Below are 22815 nucleotides of genomic sequence, written 5' to 3' on the forward strand. Positions count from 1 at the left end.
GTAGGATTGATTATTCTGGCCTCAAACACGGCCGCTTGATACTGCAGGAGCTGCAGAGCCAAATCATACAATCTTGTACCTACCTTACATTGCATACAAGACAAGTAAGGTACAGGCAGGCACAGTGCGACCTGTGGCTTGCAGTACCGTGGTTTCTTTCCCATTTGCTAGGTAGACGCACGCATGCTGCATGCACAAGCAGCCAATCCAACGGCCGACAAGACAAGTTGTAGCACAGCGGTGACAGCACAGCGTTAGGTTGGTCAGGCCAGACGAGATCGACAGCGAATCGGTTCCAAACAAAACATTGGAACAGCAATCAACCCACAAGATTCGGCGCTGCTCGAAGCCAGGCGCCTACAGCCCAAGAAAGCATCCAAGTTCAGAGCCAGTCACCGCGCGTTGCTCTTTTACGCCAGCCCCGGATTGACTTTACCCCCAAGTCCATCAATCTCGTGGCTCAATTGGCATAATTCATAATTCGCCGGATCGAATCGAATCGCTCCCGCCCAAAAGAAAAAGAAAGGAAAGAAAAAAATACGAAAGGGAACAAGGCAGGGCATCGGGGAAAACAGGAAATTTCTGCCAGTCATAAAAAGACGGAGAAAGAAAGCCAACACGGAACACTCCTCAACTGTGCCGCTCTTGCCTTCTTTTTTGCCTATCCCCAACGCCCCACGAGGGCTGCGCATCCTGCCGTCGAGGCCGCTCGGCCACCCTGATCGAAACCCGTGATTTGCCCTCCTTCTGATACATCATGGATCGAACAGGCGATAGGCCAGCCCTCAGTCTCTCCAACGGTGGCAGAGGGCTACCCGAGAATCCTGCCCAGGGTCGAAGGAACATGACGAACGGTGGCGCCAATGGCGGCGGCTCGCTCAACAGTCTGCCTCCAATGCCCACCGCCATCCCCGCCAACGTTCGCAGCATGTCTTCCACCTCGTCTTCGACTCTCTCCGCGAATCCTCCCGTTTCCGCCGGTCAGGTCATAGGCATGGCGCGTCGAGCCATGGCCGAAGCCCTCAAGGAGCACGAGTCTCAGGCAGCAGAGGCCAGCGGGGTCAGCAACGAGTTGAAGCCCGGTGTCACCATTGACTTGAGTCGCAAAAACATACAGGAGCTTCCGGAAGAGATTGTTGACGTGATCAAACACGAACTTGAGCGGTAGGTTGCCCTCTTCGCCGGCTGAATAATCCCATTCCATAGGAACAAGGCTTTGCATCTTCAACGGCGTGTACATCTGCCTGGGAACGATCGACTGACAAATTCGCCATGCCGTGTCTTAGACTAGCACTTTCTCATAACAAAATATCGTCGTTCCCCGCCCGTTGGTCCGAATGCTCCTCCTTGCGCTACCTAAACGTTCGGAACAATGAGCTTCGGGAGTTCCCCCTACCGGTAAGTCTGCGCCAACGACACTGCTGGTGGAGTTGATTGTTGGTATACCTTCCTATACAGCCAGGAACTGACAGGCACCCATATTTTTCATAGCTGTGCCATCTCAAAAGCCTCGAGATTCTCGATCTGGGGCGTAACAAGATCCGATCGCTCCCCCCTGAAATCGTCAAATTGACTTCGTTGAAGGTCTTTGCAGTTCAAAAGAACCGTATCGAAGAGTTGCCCATTTGCCTGGCGGACATGGGCTCACTGCAAATGATTAAGCTGGAAGGCAATCCTATTCGATTTCCACCTCCCGAAGTTCTGCAGGTGCAGGCAGCAAGTCCTCCCAACGAGGGGCATTTGAAAGAAAGTGAAGTCACAGAGTTAACGGTCACGGCCCACATCAAAAAGTTCATGAAGCAGAGAGCTTTGGAGCTCACCAGTAGCAGATCGGACTCTGAGATGGGCATGGACGAATCGAACGAAGGCATGGAAACCCCAAGAGTTCCGATCAAACGCGTTGTCAGTGGGAGATTTCCCGTAAGGGTCAATGGTGCCGGCTTGCCAGACCTCAGATCACCTGCTTTTGCGCGGCCCGGACCACCCCCGATCCCTACGCGCTCCCACTACCGCGGGCTATCTCAACAGAACACTGCTCCAAGGAAGCCTGGGGTTATGCCCTTGACCATCGGCAATGTCAATGAGCGCATGCGAAGCAACTCGGAAACTTTATCACAAACCCCTCGAGCAGATAGGCCTGGCGAACGTTCTCGGCGGATGGGCGTCGTCTCACAAAAAGCCCAGCAGCTCGGAACACTTGACGAGACTCAAGCTAATAACCGGTTTTCGCACTACCGTGGCCTCAGTCACGGCTCGGCGATGCAAGGGAATGGCCAAATGCTTAATGGCAAGATGCCCGTCAGCCCTGCCGAATCTATACTCCAGCGGCCGATATACGTGCGTCGATTGTCCATTTTGCCCGAAAGAAGGCGCGAGTCCAAGTTTGTCGATCCGGTGCTAGAGGCCGCTAAGGGCGTTCTCTACTCCATTTTCCAGATCCATCCCATGATCCAGATGCTCATGGGATTGACGAGCGACGGGCTAGCTAAGCGCTCCAGTCTTGAGATCGTCTTTTACAATACCAACTCTCATGTGGAGGAGCTCGAGCAGGAAATTCAACGTCACGAGGCTGATGAGGACGGAGCATCCCAATTTGAAAATGAGAACGTGATGCGCGCGTGCATCACCTTGGTGAACGCTTACGTGCACGTTTGCTCACTGCTTGCGAGCAATGTCGACCTTTTCATAGACAACGGTGACCCGCGATATATTCGAACCTTGATGATGCAGCTCTACAATAGCATCACAGAGCTACGAGTGACGACATCGCACGTGCTGCCGGAAGAGGGACACCGTAGAGCCGCCAGCCGCACGGCTATGAACTCTGGAACCATCCGCCCACGTTCGCGCGAAAACACCGCCACCCCGACGGCAGAGAGGCCAAACGGAATCCCCCGGAGTGTGGCCCGCGGCAACTTGACCCATAACCCGAGCAACCTCAGGGTTACTACTGACGTTCCGCTTTCCAGCATTCCGTACGTCAACGGGACTGGTCGCACGGCCACCATTTCCTCAGCCACGCCCCGGTCGGGGGAGTCGTTTGTCTCCACGGGCAGCCGTGGTCTGTCGGGCGACTTCACCGAGGAGGATCGCATCTTTGAAAACATATTCTTGGCCCTGCAGAAGTCAACCGATCTGGTAGTGCGGCTGTTGCCAGCGTTCAACCACCAATATACCAACGGTCTGCAAGCGGCTATACAGCACCGCAACACTCGAGAGTCGCAGATGTGGAAGTCATTGATATCTAAGTGCTCAATGACGATCCAACAGACCGAGAAGCTCAAGACGCGTCTTTCGCTGATCAAGCTGAAAGAGCCCGGGATCAGGACTCAGGGCTCTTTCTGGAATGACGTACGTGACTTTGTGGACTCTTGGGCGGAGTTTGGCAGCAAAGTCAGGGAGGTCGAAAAACCACTATCGCTACCGGCCGACACGAGGATGCGCTTACGACCATTCCAGAAGAGTATCCAGGAGGCATCAAGTCTTATACTACGCTCGCCGTGGGGCTACTGGCTTCGGCCGGGCCTGGCAACGTCGCACCAAACCGGTAATGGAGGCGGCATTTTTAGCCCAGGCGGTGCCGTGGAGTCTCACAATTCTACGGGTTTGAACGGTGACCGACAGTATCAGCAAAACGGGCAATACGGAAACCCAAGCCACAACCATCTCCATCACAACCCCCACATACAGCTTCCAATGACACCTCAGAGCGCTGCATTGGGTCCTGCGGCCCAAGCTACAGTGCCGGCAACCCCACAGAGCGGTTCTTTCGCTGCAGCGCTGACCGGCAACGTATTTGAGCGGGCGGATGCACTCATGTCTCAGGGTGGCCCGTCATCTATACACTCGCACTCTCGCCACGGAACCTTCACTTCCTCTACGTCAGGTTCTTCCGGCGGAATGAGTGGTAGCTTCAATTCGATTAGCAGCACTCTATCATCAGCGACTAGCTACAACGATGACAGGATGGGAGGTCACTCGGCTTCTTCATCTTCGTCCGTCATAAGCCCGGGCGGCCTAGGAGGCGGCCCTGGACCAATGGCCTCTGCCTTCCCGTTCCGCATGCAAAATGGCGGTGGGAGGGTGGCGTTGTAGCCAAAATGCACCTCGTCTTGAAATGAAACTTCCTAGCAACCATCTGTACAACATATGTATACGACCTCAAGCTGATAGATGGACTTACTTGCCATGAAACTTTGGCTTCTCGCATATCTCTTTTGCATTTTATATCTCATCTCGACCTGCTCTTTAGCCCCCTGGTCTCACTGGGAAGGGCTATCGTTTTGACAAGATCTTTGTGGCATATCTTATTTTCTTGGACAAAAATTCCCGTCATTTCCATTATCTTTTTGCCACCGACTGCATATCCATCAAATCTGGGGAACTTCTCCAGTATTTTTTTGCGTGTTTGTTTACCGCTTTTACCTGCCCGTCTAAATCATAATGTGTGCAATCTATAAAGGTTGGCTCTTGTTTATTTGCTTTATTCATTTCGCAGCCCGAAAGGTCTTGAAGCTCTTCCATGTTGGTGGCGCTGGCCTTCAGTAATCGTTGCTTGGGGTAATCATGGGCAAGCTTGGAGTTTCAGGAACATGATGTATTTCCCGTTCATTTGCATTGCGCCAGGCGTTTGGGGAAGTGGAAAAAACACTTGATTGCAATTATGCAAAGACTCTCTTCTTGTTTAATTAAAAGTAGTATGCGCGGGCGATTCATCGACTATTTGCATACAAATTTCACAACCAAGAGTGATATTGTGACTGCGGCAAGTGCACATATTTAATGTGGCAACATCATGGCAACGGCTTTCTCTAAATGAGTTACATGATTTTCGGTGATGTGGCAATTTTAACCAAGGGAAGCCACTAGCTCTTCCACGCTTGAGAGGTGTCCAATGTGAGCAACATATTGATCGGGCCGCACCAACACATAGCCCGGCTTGGATCCCAACCCATACCGCTTGTGCACAACCGACCCAGGGTCACGATATGCATTCTTTGGCACCAGGGAGCCCTCGTCGCCCGAAAAGATCATGACCACCTGTATCTCGTTCTCGCGGGCAACGACTTTGGCAGCAAACTGGATCAAGTCGTCCTCGGTCGCAGTCTCGCCAGCGAAAAGCACGAGATGGTGTCTGACCCCAGCGATGAGATGGTGAAGGTTAGTGGTCGTCGTCGTTTCGGCGGCGTCAGCGGCGGTGGAGACGAGGAGCTTGCCGTCGGGAGCGCGGTCGCCGCCCATGACGGGACCCTTGAACCCAGTGGCGGTCGCGACGATGCTGCTGTTCCCACGATACGAGACGCTGAGCATCGTTATCCACTTGAAGAAGCGCCGGCGGCGCGCTCGGGTCCCGACCAGCAGAGGTGGGAGCCAGGGGCCGACCAAGGCGCGCAGCCACTGCGGTGAGGTTTTGGTGAATATGGTCAGCCTTTTTTTCTCTTACAACAACGTCTATTGGGAATCCTTTTTTTGACAAAAAGTTCTGGCGAAAGTGGGGCTTCATATTGATAGCACAGGTTCACTGACTATTAGGAAGCGGTTCGTAATAGCGAAAAACTGGAACATGTTATCCGTTGTACGCAATAGGTCTAGTCCGATAGGGCGTCGCTCCTCCTCGTATGTGTCCAGCAGAGACTCGTGAGCGGCTCCGCGCAAGACGGCTGAGAGTTTCCATCCCAAGTTGATGGCATCCTGCAGCCCTGCATTCATACCCTGCCCACCGACCGGAGAATGGATGTGGGCTGCGTCTCCGGCTATGAAGAGCCGCCCATCCCGGTACCGACTAGCACATCGGCAGTGGGTCCGGAAGTTGGTCATCCAGATCGGGTCGTGCAGACGGCCTACGGCAGGACCGCAGCGGCCCCTGTTAGAAAGAATCTGCTGGAACTCTTCCAGGGTCGGCACACCGGTCAGCTCGGCCCCGGGATCGCGCATGCTGGCTACGCGGACGACATCTCCGCCCACAGGGAAGATTCCCACGAAGTGGCCCTGCATGTTGATCTGGATGCGGTCCAGGGGCAGATACGTATCGTATAAGTAAGCGTCGCAGATGATGAAATCGTGAGGATATGTTTTGCCGTCAAAGGTGATGGATGTGCTGGCCTTGCGGACGATACTGCGAGCCCCGTCTGCCCCGATCACGTACTTGCACCGGACCGTCTCCCTCGCCCCTGCGTCATCCCCACCGCCCGTTTTCACCAGCGTGACCGTCGCCCCGTCGGCATCCTGCGCCACTGACTCGGCTTCGACCCCCCTCTCCACCACTGGCACGCCGCCATCACCGCCTAGCTCCTTTTCGAGGCTGGACAGGAGGAACCTCTCCGTCTCGGTCTGCGAAACATTTAAAGACAGCGGGAACTCGGTGTCGTCCGATCCCATATCGCTGAACTGGAACCGGGCCTCACGTGTCGGCGTGAAGGTCCAGGTCATGCCCGTGACCGCCTTGCCCCTGTCTAGCATGCGTGTCAGGAAATTGTCGAAGCCGTACCGCGCCAGGAGCTCCAGCGTTCGTGGCTGAAGTACCAAAGCGCGGCTGTATGGAGAGCGCTCCGGCTCGCGGTCGATGATGCGGAACTTGACCCGCTTCCCCTGGTGCCCGTGCTGTTGCAAGGCCAGCTCAAGCGCCAGGGTCAGACCTGTCGGGCCTGCCCCGATGATGAGAACGTCAAGTTCCTCAGTTTCCATGGCTTCTTTGTGTCTTTGTTCGTACGTACTTGCTTGCTTGCTACACCAAACAGCCTGGCCTTCCGGTGTGTTTCAGTACCAGTTTAGCGCAGCCACCTCACCCAACTGGCAAGTGTACATGTCCGCGTCGTATTATAATGTCCCGAGGTTTGACACTAGGATATTCTTGGTCCCTTGTGGCACACCATTTGGTAAGTCTCGGTCATTGTTTCATTTTCGGACGAGGTATCAAGGCTTCAGACGACGTTTGTATGTATGTCCGCACGTACATGTGCGAAGTCCTGCATACGAGGGGAAGCAAGATGGACTGGGGTTTCTCAAACAACAGATGACTTCCTAAACGTCGTATGTGTTACGTGAGTGCTGAACATGGTCAAAGGAAGAGGGACACGATGCGGATGAGGCCGGCCGAAAGTTCCTCGCTAAGCGAGCATCGTGCAATGAACCAGTAATAAACACTGGATATGGATCAGGTTTGATGTAAGTTTTCAGTAAAAGTGACCTTGAGTAAGGTATGGTGCGAGACAAAGAAGCTTATGAATATCAATGCTGTTTAGGTTATGGGTATTAATCTCACCCTTTCGGATTTGCATCGCAGGACGGATTCTGCAGGGGCTCTGAAAGGCGCTCAACTCAAACACATTCATTCAATGTTGATTCGTGCATACTATGGAAACCTGCTAGTGCAAGATTACTAAATCATAGGAGAATATTACCAACTTATTGTACAAGTGATTACACAGTGAAAGAAATACCAACACTTGACCGTGATTTTCTCATCTCCTGCGATGTTTTGGGCCGATCTTCTCTTTGCCATCCATCCATGGCCTAAGGACCTCAGGAATGGTGACCGTCATGGAGTCCTCATCCCATCCATTCTCCAGGATAGCAGCCAAGACGCGGGGCACAGCAAGTGCGGTGCCGTTGACTGTCCACGGATAAGTCATCTTTCCGGCAACGCGCACCCTAGTAGCGAGCCGACGAGTCTGATAGTCGGTACAGATACTGGCCGAAGTAACTTCACCCCAACCGTCATCCCGCAACAGCCTGCGGGATGGGAAAAATGCCTCAATGTCATTCTTGCGCGTTGCTGAGGCCCCGAGGTCAGTAGATGGCATCTCGAGCACGCGGCAGCTGAGTCCCAGGGCCCCTAGGATTTCGGTTTGTATATCGAGCATCTCGTCAAAGACATCCAACGTTTCGGACTCGTCGGGTGAGGTCCACGCGAACATTTCCACCTTGGTAAACTCGTGTACTCGATAGAGGCCCTTGGTATCCACACCACGTGCGCCGGCCTCGGCGCGGTAGCAGCGAGACACAGCCACGCGACGCATTGAGAGCTCCGACTCCTCGAGCTGTGTGTCGGCCTTCATGCCGGCAAGAGGAATCTCTGCCGTGGCAGCCAAGCATAGTTCGGGCCGTCCTCGCTCGGCGTCAGATGCAGACTGCGCCAAGTTGTAGATCTGAGTCTCCCCGTTATGATCACGGGGCTGGAAGCCGCACGCACCAGCGATATGGGAATAAACTATCGATGGCGGGCTAACCTGCGTCCAGCCATGGCGGGTGGCAACTGCCAGAGCGTACTGCACCAAGGCTTGCTCCAGAGCCGCGCCCTCGCCCACCAGATAGTACCATCCCCAGCCCGACGCCGTTGCCGCGCCTGCAAAGTCCATTATGCCCAGTTCTGAACCTATGTGGACATGTGAGCGCCATACTCGGTCTGACTTGCCAGTCGACTCCAGCAGTGCGGTCGGGTCATCATTCTCGACATTGATGTAGCTCAAAACGAGGGGTTCGCTGCCTCGTGGAGTACTTGTACTAGTCAAGTTGGGCAGCGCCAGGCCAAGACTATGCATCTCATCTTCCAACCTTGCCTCGGAATCTTCAATGGATGATAGCTGGTCCTTCAGCCGTTTGCCTTCTTCTAGCAACTCCTCGCGGGACATGTTCGTCAGATCCTGGAATCGCGGGTCTGGTGCCTCGGTAAGGGAAGCTGATGGGTTGGCCAGTTGGCGGCGCAGCAGATTGGAGCGCTCGCGGAGGGTGCGACCCTCACGTTGCCGTTCGTGCCATTGCTCGAAAAGGGCATTGATGCGTACTGGATACGTGCTCTGGGACTTGTAATTCCTTTCAACGCAGTTTTGTTCATACAGTGCTGGGTTCTGGCGGATATGCTTGAGGTCGATAACGGCCTTGGGTGCGATGGTAGGGCGGAATGGCGCAGCGGGAGGCTGTTGGGAATTTAAGTCGGCGGCTTCAAGTGGTTGAGCTGCTGCGGATATTGGGCTGGTATTGTGAAATAGTCTGTAGTTTGGGACGAGACACCTCGTCGCCTGTCGAGGCAACCTCGATACTTGACGAGATAGTCTCCTCATTTCTTTTTTATTACTTTTTACAAGAGGTGAGTCGCAGATTGCCTAGGTGGTTGTGTGGTCAAAGGCTATGGCTCGGTAGAGGCGCGATGGCCTGTGACCATTATGCATCTAGGGAATGTATGCTTGTTTGATTTTTTGTATCCTGTTTCGATCGTCACTTTGTAATGACATCCTCATTGACATACCTAAATGGCATCGTTGCGGGAAGTTCAACGCCAAAGAAAACGCCTATCAACCTAAGATAAGGTCCCCACTCCCAGTGCGCCTGGTTGGGATTGACGTGCATTAGCGGCTGCTGCTATGGAAGTGGAGCCGAGTTTGCAGCTAAGGTACTTCGTAACTTACGAAGTACGGTAATTACCCAGGTTCCGATGATGGCTGGATCCTAGAATTGACAGGGTACACGATAAGATATTACTCGCTTTTTTTTTTTTTTTTTTTTTTTTTTTTTTTTTTTTTTTGGGGGGGGGGGGCGGTGACGCACGGCGCAAAGTCGGCCCCGCCCAAAATTTGGATTCAGCTAGGAGGAGCCGAGGAGGTATGCGACAGTAAAGGCATCCATGCCAAAGCCAAGGTGCCGACCTATTTGACGGGGTCTTGAAGAAGTTCTTGTGCCATTGGCAACCGGAGAAACCTTACTACTCCTAGTACTTAGTCTCGGCGATTAAATGCGCTGACCACTCTCTAATTGATCCCCCCAACCAAGGCCAGTTTTTAGGAAGAAGGACAAAGGCGCAATATGTTCTACAACAGATACGTACCGCCACCAAAGGCAGGCGCGGCTAAAGTCGAGCCACCCGCTCCCGCCTCGCCGGCACCAGCTTCCGCCGTTCAGTCTTCCGCCATAAGTCAACCTCGGAAAATTGTCTTTGATGACCATGACCAGGTTCCAAAGACTACTACTTCTACAAAAACTGTCAAGTCGACAGAGGCAGAGACCAGGGAAAATGAGGACGAGCCGAGGAGGAAGAGGGCAAAGATAGAGTCTCCATCGCCTGAAGACATCCGGCAAAAAAAGAAGTCCAGAAAGTCAAAATTTGCCCATGATGGGCCGGATCCAGTAGTTTCGAAGTTGGACGACGCCGAAAAAAAGGGATCTCAAAGTGCAGCGGAAACAGAAGCCGCTGCCACACCTCTCAAATCGGCGTTGAAGACACCAAAATCTAATAATGGTCTTGATGAAAGCGGACAACTTCCCACCAACATTGACTTGGCCGTCGAGCTCGCTTCAGCAACCCCAGACGATAAGAGGAAAAAGAAGAAGAGGTTCAAGGGAGATGTTGAGATGAAGGATGTTGATGAAGAGCGTGTAATGGATCAACCGCCTGATGAAGTTGCAGCCGCGACGAGGCACAAGTCCATTCTCAAGAAGAAGGATACATCTTTAAGGAAAGCAGCAAAATTACCCACAGATGCCCAGGGTGGTGGCAAACCTGCCACCGAAGACCTTCCGACCCAACCTCTTGAACAACTGCAACTAGACCAAGAAGCAGCCGAGGTTCATGGCCTCAAGCCTCTTCCCCAGCCAGTTCCTGCAGTGGCTAGTCAAGTTGAGTTGACTTATGACACGCTACCGCTGTGGCTGCAAAGTCCCTTATACGTCTCGTCGGGGACCCAAGCCGAATGGGCGAGTCTGGGTCTGAGGCCAGAACTGGGCATCTCCCCAGAGATTGCCAGCCAACTAGCTTTGAAGGGATACCCGGGTGCTTTTGCAGTCCAGACGGCAGCAATTCCCAGGCTACTACCAAGACCGGACAGGCAGGGCGATCTTGTGATTTCTGCAGCTACAGGGTCAGGCAAGACATTGGCTTATGTTCTTCCCATGATACGAGACATCAGCTTGGGTGCAGTTACAAAGCTCAGGGCTCTGATTGTCGTCCCGACGCGTGAACTGGTGCAGCAGGTCCACGAAGTCTGCAACATTTGCGCCGCTGCCTATGCCCGCCAGCCCAATCGAAAGACTGTCAGGATTGGCACCGCTGTTGGAAACCAAGCCTTCAAGAAAGAGCAAGAGAAACTGATGGATAAAGACCGACGGTATGATCCCGAGGGTTATGCACGTCTGGTTCAATCGCGCCAGTGGGAGAACGTCAGGAAACAGGATATTGATGACCCATCATTTGATATGTTCGAATTGGCAGAGACGCCTTTGCCGCTTGTCAACCATGTCGATCATCTCGTCTCCAAGGTTGACATACTTATCTGCACTCCCGGCAGGCTGGTAGAACATATTGAACGCACCCCTGGGTTCAATCTTGATTATGTACGCTGGCTGGTAGTTGACGAGGCAGACAAGTTGCTGGAGCAGAGCTACCAGCAATGGCTCGATGTCGTCATGGAGAAATTGTCAACAAATAAGCCGGGCTGTCGAGACTTTATGTTCCAGAACAAGTCGGGTGTCCGCAAGGTCATTCTCAGTGCTACAATGACACGTAATGTCAGCCTGCTCAACAAGCTGAACCTGCGGCGGCCTGAGATGATTGTTCTCGAGAGTGTTACTGCTGTACCAACATCAGCCTCTGGACCTACAACGGATATCGCCGGCGTCTCTGCAGAGGCATCGTCTTACGAGCTTGCGCTCCCTAGTCAGCTTCTCGAATTCGCGATCAAGGTTCGAGACCCTGAACAGAAACCCATGTATTTGGTTGATCTGTTGAGCAGCGATCACGTTCGGTCAAGGTCACCTACCAAACAAGTCGTGAACGATAATGGATCCGACACTTCGTCTTCAGACGATTCTGATACGTCATCAGATGCAACCTCCGACTCTGAATCTGACAGCGATTCCGACTCTGAAGCTGAGTCTGGAAAACGAAGCGCCTCCAAGCCTCCTGTCGAAGACTCCGCCATAGATAGTGTTTTGATCTTCACAAAGTCTAACGAATCAGCTTTGCGGTTATCACGCCTTCTGGAGATAATTGCACCCCGTCAAGTGGCGTCTTGCATCGGCACGCTAACGTCGACTACGCGCACCTCGGAGAGGAAGAAGGTGATCAACCAGTACAAGTCTGGCAAGCTGCGAATACTTGTAGCTTCTGACCTCGTTGCTCGTGGTCTGGATCTTCCCAATCTCGACCACGTAGTCAACTACGACATGCCACCGAGCGTCAGGACATATGTTCACCGCGTGGGCCGTACCGCTCGTGCTGGTAGGGCCGGTCGTGCGTGGACATTCTTCACCAAGACCGAGGCCGGTTGGTTCTTTGCAGAGATTGCCTCTTCCAAGAGCAAACCAGGCGTCCCGGCGGCTGGCAGATATGAGGATCACGTAGGCATTCACAGATCAAACAAGGTGGAGACGGTCAAGGTCTCCGGGAGAAGGACAGGGGAAGATTTGAAGAAGGGACCACCGGGAGACTTTGGTGAGGCCAGGATAGCCGAGTACGAGCAGGCCCTCGAGGCCCTCGGGAAAGAGGCTCGGGGACAGTAGTAGATATGCTGAGGCAAATACTGATTCACTCGCATGGCACCTTCCAATACTGTAAAATGAATCATGGTACCACTAGCTGCATTCAGTGACAAGGAACTACTACATAACAAGTATAAGACACGCTGGCGATTATTATGACCTAGGCTATATGTGCGCTTCCAAGCGAGCTCAGTCCTATATCTGATGCTGAATAGATTCCATTGCTCGGTAGTCTGTAGTTTTGGGTCCTAGCTAAAGCCTGTCCGTCCATGGCCGGCTGAGCACAAATCACTCTGGTTTGTCAGCACTGACCTTGGGCACAATCCACCATCGATTATAGCACTCGTCTGGAAGTGGCACCTCGGCACGCAACGACCCGCCGGTCTGTCTCAGGCTCTTGATGGCTATCCCCGTCACGATGCAAGACTTGATGCAGCTCTTGGTGCCGGCTGACCAGCGCTGGTGCGTCGGCCCAACCGCAAACGCCTCCTTCTCGGTGAACTTGACGACGTGCTCATACGCCTTGCGTGCGCTGGCGACAGCCTTGTCCGCCATGTCCAACACCTTGGTCGTCGTGGCGAGGTGCCTCAGCGTGGACTGCCGGGAGTAGAGCTCGTACGAAGGCAGCTCGGGCAGCCCTATGCCCGTGAACGGCTTCATGCGCACCTCGTACCGCAGCTCGTCGTTGCTAAAGCTGTTTGGCGGGGCGGGCCGGATGAGTTCGAGCCGGTACAGCGCCGTGTACAGGCAGTGCAGCGCCGTCGCCAGCTCCATGGTCACGGCGGCGTCGATCATTGCGTTGCGTAGGTAAGATAGGGATCGCGTGAGTAAAGCCTCCTGTTCTGGTGGCAGGTCACTGAGGTCCTCGGTGCCCTTCTTGCTCGATTTGTGTCTCAAGCGCAGCTCGTGCATGCTAAGAAGAGTGAACTTTTTGATGCGTTCGAGGTGATGTATCCGCTTTTGTGCCAGATACGTCAAGTACCAGTACATGCCTCCCATCTCGTCGGGGGCATATAGGGAGAGCTCAAAGCCGAGTTGGACGATCCATTCCATCAACCGGAGCTTATAGAGATACACCCATGATGACAGAGGGAGGGCGTTTGAGGTCGAGTTGGGGTCTGTGGGATCTAGCCGCGTCTGCTGCTTAAGTGGATGCTCTTCCGCGGCTATTCTCAGCAGCTGATCGACCTCTTCGGCGTCAATCTGTACCAGGTCCAACTCGTTTATAAGATGGCACATATTTCGCCGTGCGCGGCAGCGATTTTGGCATAGAGACTGGAATATTTCAAGGTAGTGCTGGGCGGCTCGCTGCCGGAACACCTCCATCTGGTATGAGATTGCATAGCGAGGGTCGTGCGGTATCTCAATCGAGTCGTTTTGCGGATCGAGGAGTAGGCTGCACGGCATGACCACCAGGGAGAAGTCATCATCCATCAGCTGCCGGATACTCCTGGTACCCAGGATGATTTGGTCCTTGAATATGTAGCTCTCTAGGAGCGTGCGAATGAAGACTATGGGCTGTGGCTTCTTGGCCTGAAACCAAAACACAAAGTTCTATCGAGGGGCGACGAAAATAACAAAGAGTCAATATCCCCTGAGTGAGAGCCAATATACAACATGTAATCAGAAATACTGGTGAAATGGGATGGCTTACAAGCAGAGTCTGGGAGTCGTGATAGTTGAGCACTTGTATAATCTCCAAACCATCGGCGACGAATGCAGTCCACATGTCGTATGCTTGCAAGAATTCGAGCTCCACGATCGGCCGTGGTGGCATCGTACTAGCCAAGCGTCGCTGCAGCTTTGGGCTGAAGGCATCTGGAACGGGTTGTCCAAGGTAGTGGGAAGAGTTGACCTGCTCCAAGACAGCCTTGAGCTCTACCCAGGGCATTTTGATCGAGTCGGGATTGCTGCGCAGACCCGTGAGCTCGATGGCACGGAGAATGGCATACCGCAGCTCTAGACGATAGTCGAGCGCCTCGATGATGTCCATGGTCAAGAAATTCTGTAGTCGACGAACTAGAGACCGGGCATCCTGTATGTTATCCCGTATCTCCTCTCTACTAATGTTGTCTAGCAGGCTTTGGTTGTATGTATTTGTCACAAAGTCCTCCTCCTACCCCAGGCTCTAATATGTCAACAACCAAAGATATCGCAAAAGAAGAAAAGGGGGCACAGGTGTGAATTGGAAGTTATCCTTACCTCGTAGTAATGCTCGCTTTTGATTTGCTCGTTGACATACCAGCATGTCTTTAAAAGCCCCAGACAGTATGCGCGCAGAACGGTATGCATTGCGGCGTCCAGTTCGCTGTCATTGCCATTGCTAGTTTCCGAGCTGTTGAAGTCACATCGGCGAATAAAATGAGCTTCATCAATCGTTTGAGGTGTTGGGTCCATCATCCTGGTGATGTGAACACTGGTGAGGATGGTTTGCGAGAGGGGATAACCAGAATGCCATGACATCTTAAAGTAGCGACGTCCATTATTACTTTAGCAAGCGTTTACAGGGCAGACAGACATTCTCTTCTTGGCTTCTGCTCACCTCATGGCATAGGAGCTGGTCGATGATACCAATAACTTCTGTAGGAAGAAGAGGCCTCGTGACATCGTAGTCAGGGTCAAGGGATTCGCCATCTGCCAAACAACCGCTGTCCATTTTGGGGTCCATAATCTAAGGTGGACATTGGAGGAGTGACAAGACACCAGTAACACAGTCAGTAGGCTGATGAGGGGCAGCTTTTTTGAACCTGGATAAATTGAGTTGTTCCTCTCACCTCGAGAGCCCCGACGGACTCGAAAAGCGTAAAGTAACCATCCTTGACTAATCCGCCCGGTTTGAGAGCTGCCCCAAAATACGAGCATCAGTATTCGGTATGAGTACAGGTGAGGGGTGCGGGTCGTCAACGGAAGCACTGCGTGTCTCTTGCCAGGCGCATACAAAAAGACCAACAAACAAAATCAAACAAACAAAACGGACCTTTGGCTGCATTGGTAAACCTCTCTGTGATATCGAAGGAAATGACGCCCTGGCTGGTTACGGTGGGCGAAGCCGCTGGCTTCCGATCCCCCGCAATGGATAGGCCGGAGAGACCATTGGACACGGCACCATCACCGTTCCCCTCCCCGGTATCCTGCCCTCCAAGGAACCCACCGCTAAAAAGTGACATGGTGGGAGATACCTAAGCGGCAAAGTTAGATCTAGTCGCATCACGGGTTGAATATTGTTCTACAGCCGCCAAATAAAATAGCCAGAGAAATCAAAGGGAGAGTAGAGAGTGTTCTCTTACAAGCGAGCAGAATCAGATCAAGCCAAGGCAAGGACCGTACTCCGCGGACGCCTTTTAGATCAAGTGACGTAAATAGGCAATCAAAAATGGTGAAAATAATTGATAAAGGACTAGGAAATTTTCAGATGACAGAAAGCTAGCTGCCTTGGCTCAGAAGGATTGCACTAGTAGTTATGATGCTGATAATGTAGGAGAAACCTTGTCTCGAGAGTCTGGGATCGGGCCCTTGATGATGCGATGCGGCGATTACGGCGGCCTTCTGAGATGGAGTTTTGTTCGAGGCGCTCAATTCAACGTTGGCTTTTTTTTTCTTTTTTTTTTTCTCATTCTGTGAAAGGTGCACTATAGAAACACCCACGAATCACGGACCGATTAGCGGCGAGCTTGCTAGGTTAAATTTTGCTACAACAAGGTGTCATAATCCAGAATATGCAAACGAGATAAATAATGACAAACAACACAGCCATTTTACTATATCCAAGGTAGGTGGAAAGTCCTTGGGGTCAGCAGCAGTCGCAAACGCGCACCCCTCAGGCGGGCATTGAGGGGGTCCGGAGACTCGGCAGGTGCTGCGGCCATTGTTGTGGCTCGAGAGCCCGCAGGTAGCCTGTGCAGTGCCACGGCATCATCCGCACCAGCCTCAAGTCTCCTTGCTCCGCACCTAGGTACTGGCGCCAGTGACAACCATATACCATATTTGAATATACTTTACATGAGATCAAGAGTTTGCATCTACAACGAATGATATCGCTTTGCATGGCGTTGAGAATAGAAAAAAAAAGAAGAAGAAAAAAAAGAGGCATCAAGACATCCAGTGGACTTTTATCGAGCACCGCGCGCAGCAAATGCTTGCATCACCCTGAAGAGCTTGTTAGATAGTCTTCAATATCTATCGTTGGCATTCAAACTCAATGGGTTTGATAATACAGCTCTTTCGCGATGCTCAGCGGCCACCTCGCTCGATTACCGCCCGATGCAGCAACTCCGTCACCACATCGCCAGGCCTCCCCCCTCTCTCTCCTCTATCCCATCTATAGCACATGCTTATGACGAGCTCGAGCCAGCGGCCGCGGCGTTGTTGGCCTCGGCAAGGTTCTGGACCTCACCCTGCTTGCCGTTCTGTTTTCGGTTTTCGCAAGATTAGCGTCAGCCAAAGGAAACCCTTTTACTGTCTCCGTCACAACATAGAAAGGCCAATCCTTCGGTAAGCGCTCCAGAGTGACTTACGTTCCACTTGGCGAACCGCAACTCCATCTCGCCGCGGCGCTCGGCAGCAATTCTCTTATCCTCCTTCAGGCTGCGGCGAACCGCGCGGCCTGCAATGGCCAGGTAGCGGTTGTAGCTGTTGGTGGATTGTCGCAAAAAACAGGGCGTCGCGTTAGCCGCAGCTGGGTCTCGGTGATCGAAGCTTCGATCCGGGGGCAAATCCTTCAATTGAATAAGAGACACTCACGTAATGCCAGCGGCTTTCCACGCGAAAGTCATTTTGAAGCTCGTGATTGATGTCTTTTGTCGGGTGGGCGGGAATTGAACTGCAGTGTTCAGAGGTTGTCCGTCGTGTATTGGTCTACGGGAGAAATTGAGATGCTCTAAAGCTCGGAACCCATCAAGAAACTTCCCTGCACGGCCCGAAGTTGGCATGCCTCAAGTCACGTGCTCAGAATTCCCATAGCAATCCTTGTCAATTTTTGGACGAACATCGTGCAATCATATTTACCTGATGAACCAAGTAAATAGGCTTCTCTAAATACAAAAGTTTTCTAGATCTTTCTTTCTGTAGCTAATTCATTTGTCAAAGCATGAATTCTCATTGCCGATTCGTTCAAATTGAATTGCATGGAAAGTTAGATTATGACTCTATGAGATTTCGGATGTGTTCCCGTATCTGTTGGGACGTCTTGAGCCGTATATAAGAACTGGCTCTCAACGCAGTGGTAAACTAGCAGGTCTTTTTGTCTAACAGGTGGTTTCACTATATGCACAAGGACTCGCCGTGTGGCGTAGAAGAAACTGTTAATACATTCCACACCCTTCCCCCTTCTACAAAATTCTTATACCTTCAGCCCCAGATCAGCAGCGAATGGCAGAACGTGCAAATCACCAACGGCTGATACAGACGCCTTGCCGTCGATGATAGCTTTGGCAGCCTATTGTTGGGTTGATCTTGTTAGCAATCCCGTGTACGCATGCAACCATACAACAAAGATAGAAAAATGATTCCAATAACTTACAGTCTTGATCTTCTCCGCCGTTACTGTCTCCAGGTTCTTGATAGTCTGGGCAGCCTGGAACAGCTCAGCGCCGTGTATGATACTAGTACCAGCAGCCACGATGCCAGCTCCAGTGAGTTCGTGGGCAGTAAGCGCGTTGAACTTGGCCTTGGCAATGGCCTTTGTCAGGTCCTCCTGGGCAACACCACCCTCGGCAATGGCCTTGAGCGCCTTGACCGACTCCTCGGCAAGCTTGCGGACGGCGGGGGCAGCGCCAGTGATCTGGATGGTCAAGAGACCGGCATCCGAGTAGGACAGGTTCTTGGCCACAGCGTTGGCACCAGGGGCGTTCGCGGCCGCCTTCGAAAGAAGAGTAAAGCCGGTGGACCACGAGAGGCTAGGGTTACCGCCCAGAAGAGCCTCAATCACTGCGATCTCGGGCTTGGACTCAGCGATGCTAGCGCTGGGGAAAGCAATCACGTAGGAGCTCTTGCCGGGGAGTTCAGCACGGTGCTCGCCACCGTGGTAAGTCGACTTGTTGCTCAGAAGCGAGATCTCGCTTGAGGACTGGCTGGGGAGATCCTTGAAAAAGGAGTCAACCCACTGTTGCAGACCACTCTGAGACGCTCCATCGGCAACCAGAGCGACATTGGACTTGGTGTAGGCGGCGCCAGCAAACGCGGCGACGGAGTGCTCGTTCATGTACTTGGAAAGAGGAGTCGAGGTGGACGGGAGGACTGGTGCGCCCAGGCCGGTGTGGAAAGCAACGGCGTGTGCTCCATCCACTGCCTGAGCCAGAGAATCGTGTGCAAGCTTTTCCTGGGCCAGGTGGATCGTCTGCTCAACCTCCTCGTGAAGCTCATGGGCTATTGAATTGCATCTAATGTTAGTACGCCCACAGCATGTTCTTTTGTCGAATGGTCCGGATCCGTCACGTACTGGTGTACCTCGTTTCATTTGCAACCTCTCCGAGCAGCTCGACGAAGTAGGGGAGGTCATCCCTGAGGAATGCAGCCTCCAAGACGACGGCTTCGCGTGTGTGGTAAGCCTTCAATTGACCGCCTAAAAGCTCAGTCTCCCGAGTAATGCGGAGCGCGGATCGTTTGTTCGTATTCTATGGTCAATTGAATTGGGTCAACCACCTGGTCTCGGATCCATTGAGGCGCGCCTAGGCAGAGCATGTACAATCAAGTCATGTCTGCAAAACTTACCTTGAAAGCAAACTCTTCCAAACCGACAGTCAGGCCGGGCTGAGGCTGATATCTGGTACCGGCCTTAACCACAAGAGCAATTTTGGTCGTGGGCCCATGAGCATCCTTGGAGGCAACCTTGAGGCCGGCGATGCTGGTAGGCTCGTATGATGCCGAGCCCGTGCCGGTAGCTCCTGGTGCTGGTGATGCGAAGCCACGGGTCTGCGCGACGTGAGCGCAGACTGGCCGACGGAGGGCCAGCTGGCTTCCCCTCTTGATGGCAGATCTTGAGATCATTGTACCGAGAGAGGGGGAGTGTGGTTGTGTGATTCGGAAACACAATTGTTCGCGGTTTTGTATTTTTTTCGTCGGTTTTGGCGAAGTCGGCAAGCTTCTTTCACCACGGCTAGCCAGGTAGGAAGGTGCCCTCCAATTGAACTGTGGTCAATGTCAGCAGCTAGGTCCAATCATTGATGTTCCGAGCAATTTTCGACGCCGAGTCGAGCCACTTTTCGAGGCTGCCTGAGGCTGGTATCCAGTGTGGCTGAACCAATGGAGCTGTGCCATTACTGCAGCAGTACAGACTGCAGAGTGCCGACTCAGAGCTAGCCTGTTCCTTCGGTTTTGCCGGTTGACTCGGTGAGTGGAGCTTATACCAGAACGCAAGCCAAGGCTCCCCCGCCATCTCGAATCGTCACCCACCCCAATTGTCAGAGGGAAGAAAAAAAAAAAAAAAGTTCATTACCTCTCGGCCCATATAACAAGAGTTGCATTTGGTCGGGCATCCTTACACTCTATAATATTTTCAATGACCCCACGGTAGTAACTGTGGCAGCTCTAGAGATAGTGAGAGGATCTCTAGAAGCCAAAACCTGTGCTTCGACCCTGGACCCTTTGGCAAATTGGTGAAGCCGTGTTGGTGAAGCTGTGCCCACGCGATCGTCATGCTTGTTGTGAGTCTAGGCATCCCACGTTCCCGGCTTTCGCTTTCGGGATTGACCTTTAACCATGTCTTTTTTTTACAAACAGACAAAGCATCTAGCAGAGCTATGTTCTCTGGTCATTGACGATGTCTACGGTGAACTACCATCGGTACGCGCTTCAAATCTCTACGCCGCAATTACTTGATTCGGTCTTGTTTTGCGCCTTCGCTGCGTTGATTCTATTAATGGCTCGTGGCTTGCTGACAACGGCGTGCAGCGCATATTCTCAACCCTCCTCATACGAGGCCGGTCGACCCTGCCACAGCTTGTTCACTACACGTCTTTGACGTCGCGTCAGCTCCGACATGGTCTCGCTGTCCTGATTCAGCACAACCTGCTGTACTATTCTTCCGGCTCCGGTCCTACCGCATACGAAGCCAATTCCGCCGCTGCCTACAACTTGATTCGCATGGGAAAGGTTGCAGACCTGGTCGGCACTCTGCATGGAGAGGCTGCGAAGGATGTCATCCAGAGCATTATGGTGCTGGGCAACACACGGATCGGAGACCTTCGAGATGCCTACGGAGTCAGGATTGAGAAGCACCAGGCGGCACAGCACGCAACAAATGGCGATACGAGCGTCAATATGAATGTGGACGGCGAGGACCCCTTTGCACATGATCACGACGAAGAGACAAGTAAGTCCAAGGTCAAGGACATGCCTCTTGTCAGCTCTTTGGATCATCTTAACTCTATACTCTGTCGCCTGGTTGAGGATGAGTTGCTGGTACAGGTGAACTCCAAGATGTTCCAGAGCTTCGAGGATGTTCATGGCGAGGTACAGGCCGACATCGAGAGGAAGGAGTTTCCACAGGGAGTGAAGGGCACAAGAGAGAAGGAGCGCTACCAAAGATTGATCTCCGAACGCCTGCGCGAGATCAGAGAAGAGGGAAAGAAGCTCAAACGAAAGCTAGAGGACAATCCCATGTCCACCAAGCGGCGTAAGATACGGGATGGCGATGTCACAAATGGTTTTGAGGACGTGTACAGCGCACCACCACTTGATGTGAGTTTCGGTTTTTGGCACCCATTCATTATGTTGTCACAAATGAAAAAAAAAAAAAAAACTAATTCACATCTCAGCCTGATGCAGTTCTTCGAGTGAACCACGAGAAGTTCCTGGTGGAGGTGCGGAACAGGAGACTGGCCGATGCTGCTTGTGACGCCATCGGAGAGACGACAGCGCAAATATACACGGTGCTATTGAGGATACTAACCAAGAAATTATCACGCTGTCAAAAACACCCGATCATTGACGCTTTCGCCAATGATGATGATACACGCAACTACGTGACGACAAACGAGATATTCGATTCGTTGAGTCCATCCCTTGATGTCGGCTCAGGCATTGGCAAAGTTGATGCAAATATGCTAGACCACCATGCTGTGGAGAAGATTCGGAGATCACGTCCAAGACCGGCTGAGCCTTTTCTGCAGAATGACGACGAGGAGATGAGTGACGATGAGGACGGGGGGGCTAACGGCATTTCCGTAATCGAATACGACGAAGAGCTGGACAAGCTCTTGCACAGGCAGCAGAGCGCGCCACCAACCACAAATGGGATGAAGGAAAGCAAAGTCAAGTTCAAAGAACCCAAGGAAAGTCGACTATCTCAGATGAGGCAGCACCTTCTCCTCTTGTGCGAAAGCAGTCAGGGCTTCCTTCGCCACTGTGGCAACGGCCAGTGGACTGTTGACTTTGAGCCCCTTGTCCGTCGACTCCAAGAAACCGAGCTCGACACAGTGTTGGAGCGTACGGTCGGGCGGCACTCACTGCGATTGATTCGCATAGTGCGGAAGCGAGGCAAGGTTGATGAGAAGTCTTTACCGAACCAGGCCATGATGTCCAAGGGAACTGTGCACAAGATAATGCTTGAGATGCAAATGCATGGCTTTGTCGACGTGCAGGAAGTACCTAAGGATAGCACAAGAAACGCCAAATCAACAATCTTCCTCTGGTTTTGCCATACCGAGTCATCACTCAGTCAGCTGCTGGACAACACCTATAAGACGATGCTCCGTTGTCTGCAAGTGCGCGAGGTACACCGTCAAAATGCTCGCGAAGTCTTGCGCTTCGTTGAGCGGCCTGATATTAAGGGTCGGGAACAAGAAGCGCTGGAGAAGAAGTATTTTGACCGCTACGACCAGTATCGACGTATCGAAGACAAGATTCTGGCACATGTCATGCGGCTGGACGACATTATCTCGATCTTACGGGATTACTAAAGCTTGAGAGGCTTGTGGGGGAGGATGCTGAAGGGTTAAAGATCTTCTCTGGCACATAGAATTGGCGTTTGTGTTGATATTTGCCTTCACTGATACCCGTAACTTGAGAATGGAGTTCTACACGTTTATAAGATTATGGATCCTGTGTTAAAGACGCAGTTTTGACCGATGTAGCAAATTTTGGCAGCAACAAAATGCCATTTGACTAAGATACTTCTGAGGATCTGGTGAAAAAAATAATTGAACTTGGTCTCCAAACCCATTCGTACTGTTCTTACCTAACGTGATTTGTGCTTTGCATCACGCGCGGCAGAGCTACAGAATGGTTTCCCCTTGGTGTTCCCAGCCCCAGACTATCTAGAGGTACCTAGGTACCTAGGTAGGTACACATCCTCACAATCCCTAAAATACCAGCAAAAATTATCATCAAGGTTAGAGGCTTCATGCAGAT

At 52.4% G+C, this 22815-nt stretch overlaps 8 protein-coding genes across 8 annotated transcripts; 3 read left to right on the forward strand and 5 right to left on the reverse strand.

Annotated features, from left to right (window-relative positions):
- The first annotated feature begins 166 nt into the window (after positions 1-166).
- Positions 167-4786, forward strand: MGG_03232 (uncharacterized protein). The gene is made up of 3 exons (XM_003716699.1): positions 167-1164; positions 1287-1398; positions 1492-4786. The coding sequence occupies exons 1-3, from the start codon at positions 758-760 to the stop codon at positions 4093-4095; spliced, it is 3123 nt and encodes a 1040-aa protein (XP_003716747.1). The 5' UTR covers positions 167-757; the 3' UTR covers positions 4096-4786.
- On the reverse strand, positions 4763-6684 carry MGG_03231 (pentachlorophenol 4-monooxygenase; the record flags this gene model as incomplete). The annotated part of the gene is made up of 2 exons (XM_003716700.1): positions 4763-5397; positions 5527-6684. The coding sequence occupies 2 exons, from the start codon at positions 6682-6684 to the stop codon at positions 4849-4851; spliced, it is 1707 nt and encodes a 568-aa protein (XP_003716748.1). The 3' UTR covers positions 4763-4848.
- A 776-nt stretch (positions 6685-7460) lies between these two features.
- MGG_03230 (seryl-tRNA synthetase) lies at positions 7461-9345 on the reverse strand (the record flags this gene model as incomplete). The annotated part of the gene is made up of 2 exons (XM_003716701.1): positions 7461-8970; positions 9245-9345. 2 exons carry the CDS (start codon positions 9343-9345, stop codon positions 7461-7463), a joined length of 1611 nt encoding a protein of 536 aa, XP_003716749.1.
- Positions 9346-9551: 206 nt separating this feature from the next.
- On the forward strand, positions 9552-12657 carry MGG_03229 (ATP-dependent RNA helicase dbp6). Its single transcript, XM_003716702.1, has one exon. It carries the CDS (start codon positions 9799-9801, stop codon positions 12487-12489), a length of 2691 nt encoding a protein of 896 aa, XP_003716750.1. The 5' UTR covers positions 9552-9798; the 3' UTR covers positions 12490-12657.
- Positions 12537-16246, reverse strand: MGG_03228 (uncharacterized protein). Its single transcript, XM_003716703.1, has 7 exons — positions 15756-16246; positions 15446-15647; positions 15243-15310; positions 15011-15139; positions 14671-14931; positions 14123-14584; positions 12537-14022 (listed from the first exon to the last, which is right to left on the reverse strand). Exons 2-7 carry the CDS (start codon positions 15633-15635, stop codon positions 12757-12759), a joined length of 2376 nt encoding a protein of 791 aa, XP_003716751.1. The 5' UTR covers positions 15636-15647; positions 15756-16246; the 3' UTR covers positions 12537-12756.
- Positions 16247-16604: 358 nt separating this feature from the next.
- On the reverse strand, positions 16605-17371 carry MGG_03227 (uncharacterized protein). The gene is made up of 3 exons (XM_003716704.1): positions 17209-17371; positions 16983-17097; positions 16605-16874 (listed from the first exon to the last, which is right to left on the reverse strand). Exons 1-3 carry the CDS (start codon positions 17238-17240, stop codon positions 16800-16802), a joined length of 222 nt encoding a protein of 73 aa, XP_003716752.1. The 5' UTR covers positions 17241-17371; the 3' UTR covers positions 16605-16799.
- A 50-nt stretch (positions 17372-17421) lies between these two features.
- Positions 17422-19654, reverse strand: MGG_03226 (cytochrome b-c1 complex subunit 2). The gene is made up of 4 exons (XM_003716705.1): positions 19177-19654; positions 18905-19079; positions 17987-18831; positions 17422-17902 (listed from the first exon to the last, which is right to left on the reverse strand). Exons 1-4 carry the CDS (start codon positions 19450-19452, stop codon positions 17807-17809), a joined length of 1392 nt encoding a protein of 463 aa, XP_003716753.1. The 5' UTR covers positions 19453-19654; the 3' UTR covers positions 17422-17806.
- Positions 19655-19873: 219 nt separating this feature from the next.
- Positions 19874-22626, forward strand: MGG_03225 (uncharacterized protein). Its single transcript, XM_003716706.1, has 4 exons — positions 19874-20108; positions 20185-20247; positions 20356-21144; positions 21222-22626. Exons 1-4 carry the CDS (start codon positions 20100-20102, stop codon positions 22362-22364), a joined length of 2004 nt encoding a protein of 667 aa, XP_003716754.1. The 5' UTR covers positions 19874-20099; the 3' UTR covers positions 22365-22626.
- Positions 22627-22815: the final 189 nt, after the last annotated feature.

The sequence above is a fragment of the Pyricularia oryzae genome, chromosome 4 (assembly GCF_000002495.2).
Source record: "Pyricularia oryzae 70-15 chromosome 4, whole genome shotgun sequence".
NCBI classification, from domain to species: Eukaryota; Fungi; Ascomycota; class Sordariomycetes; order Magnaporthales; family Pyriculariaceae; genus Pyricularia; species Pyricularia oryzae.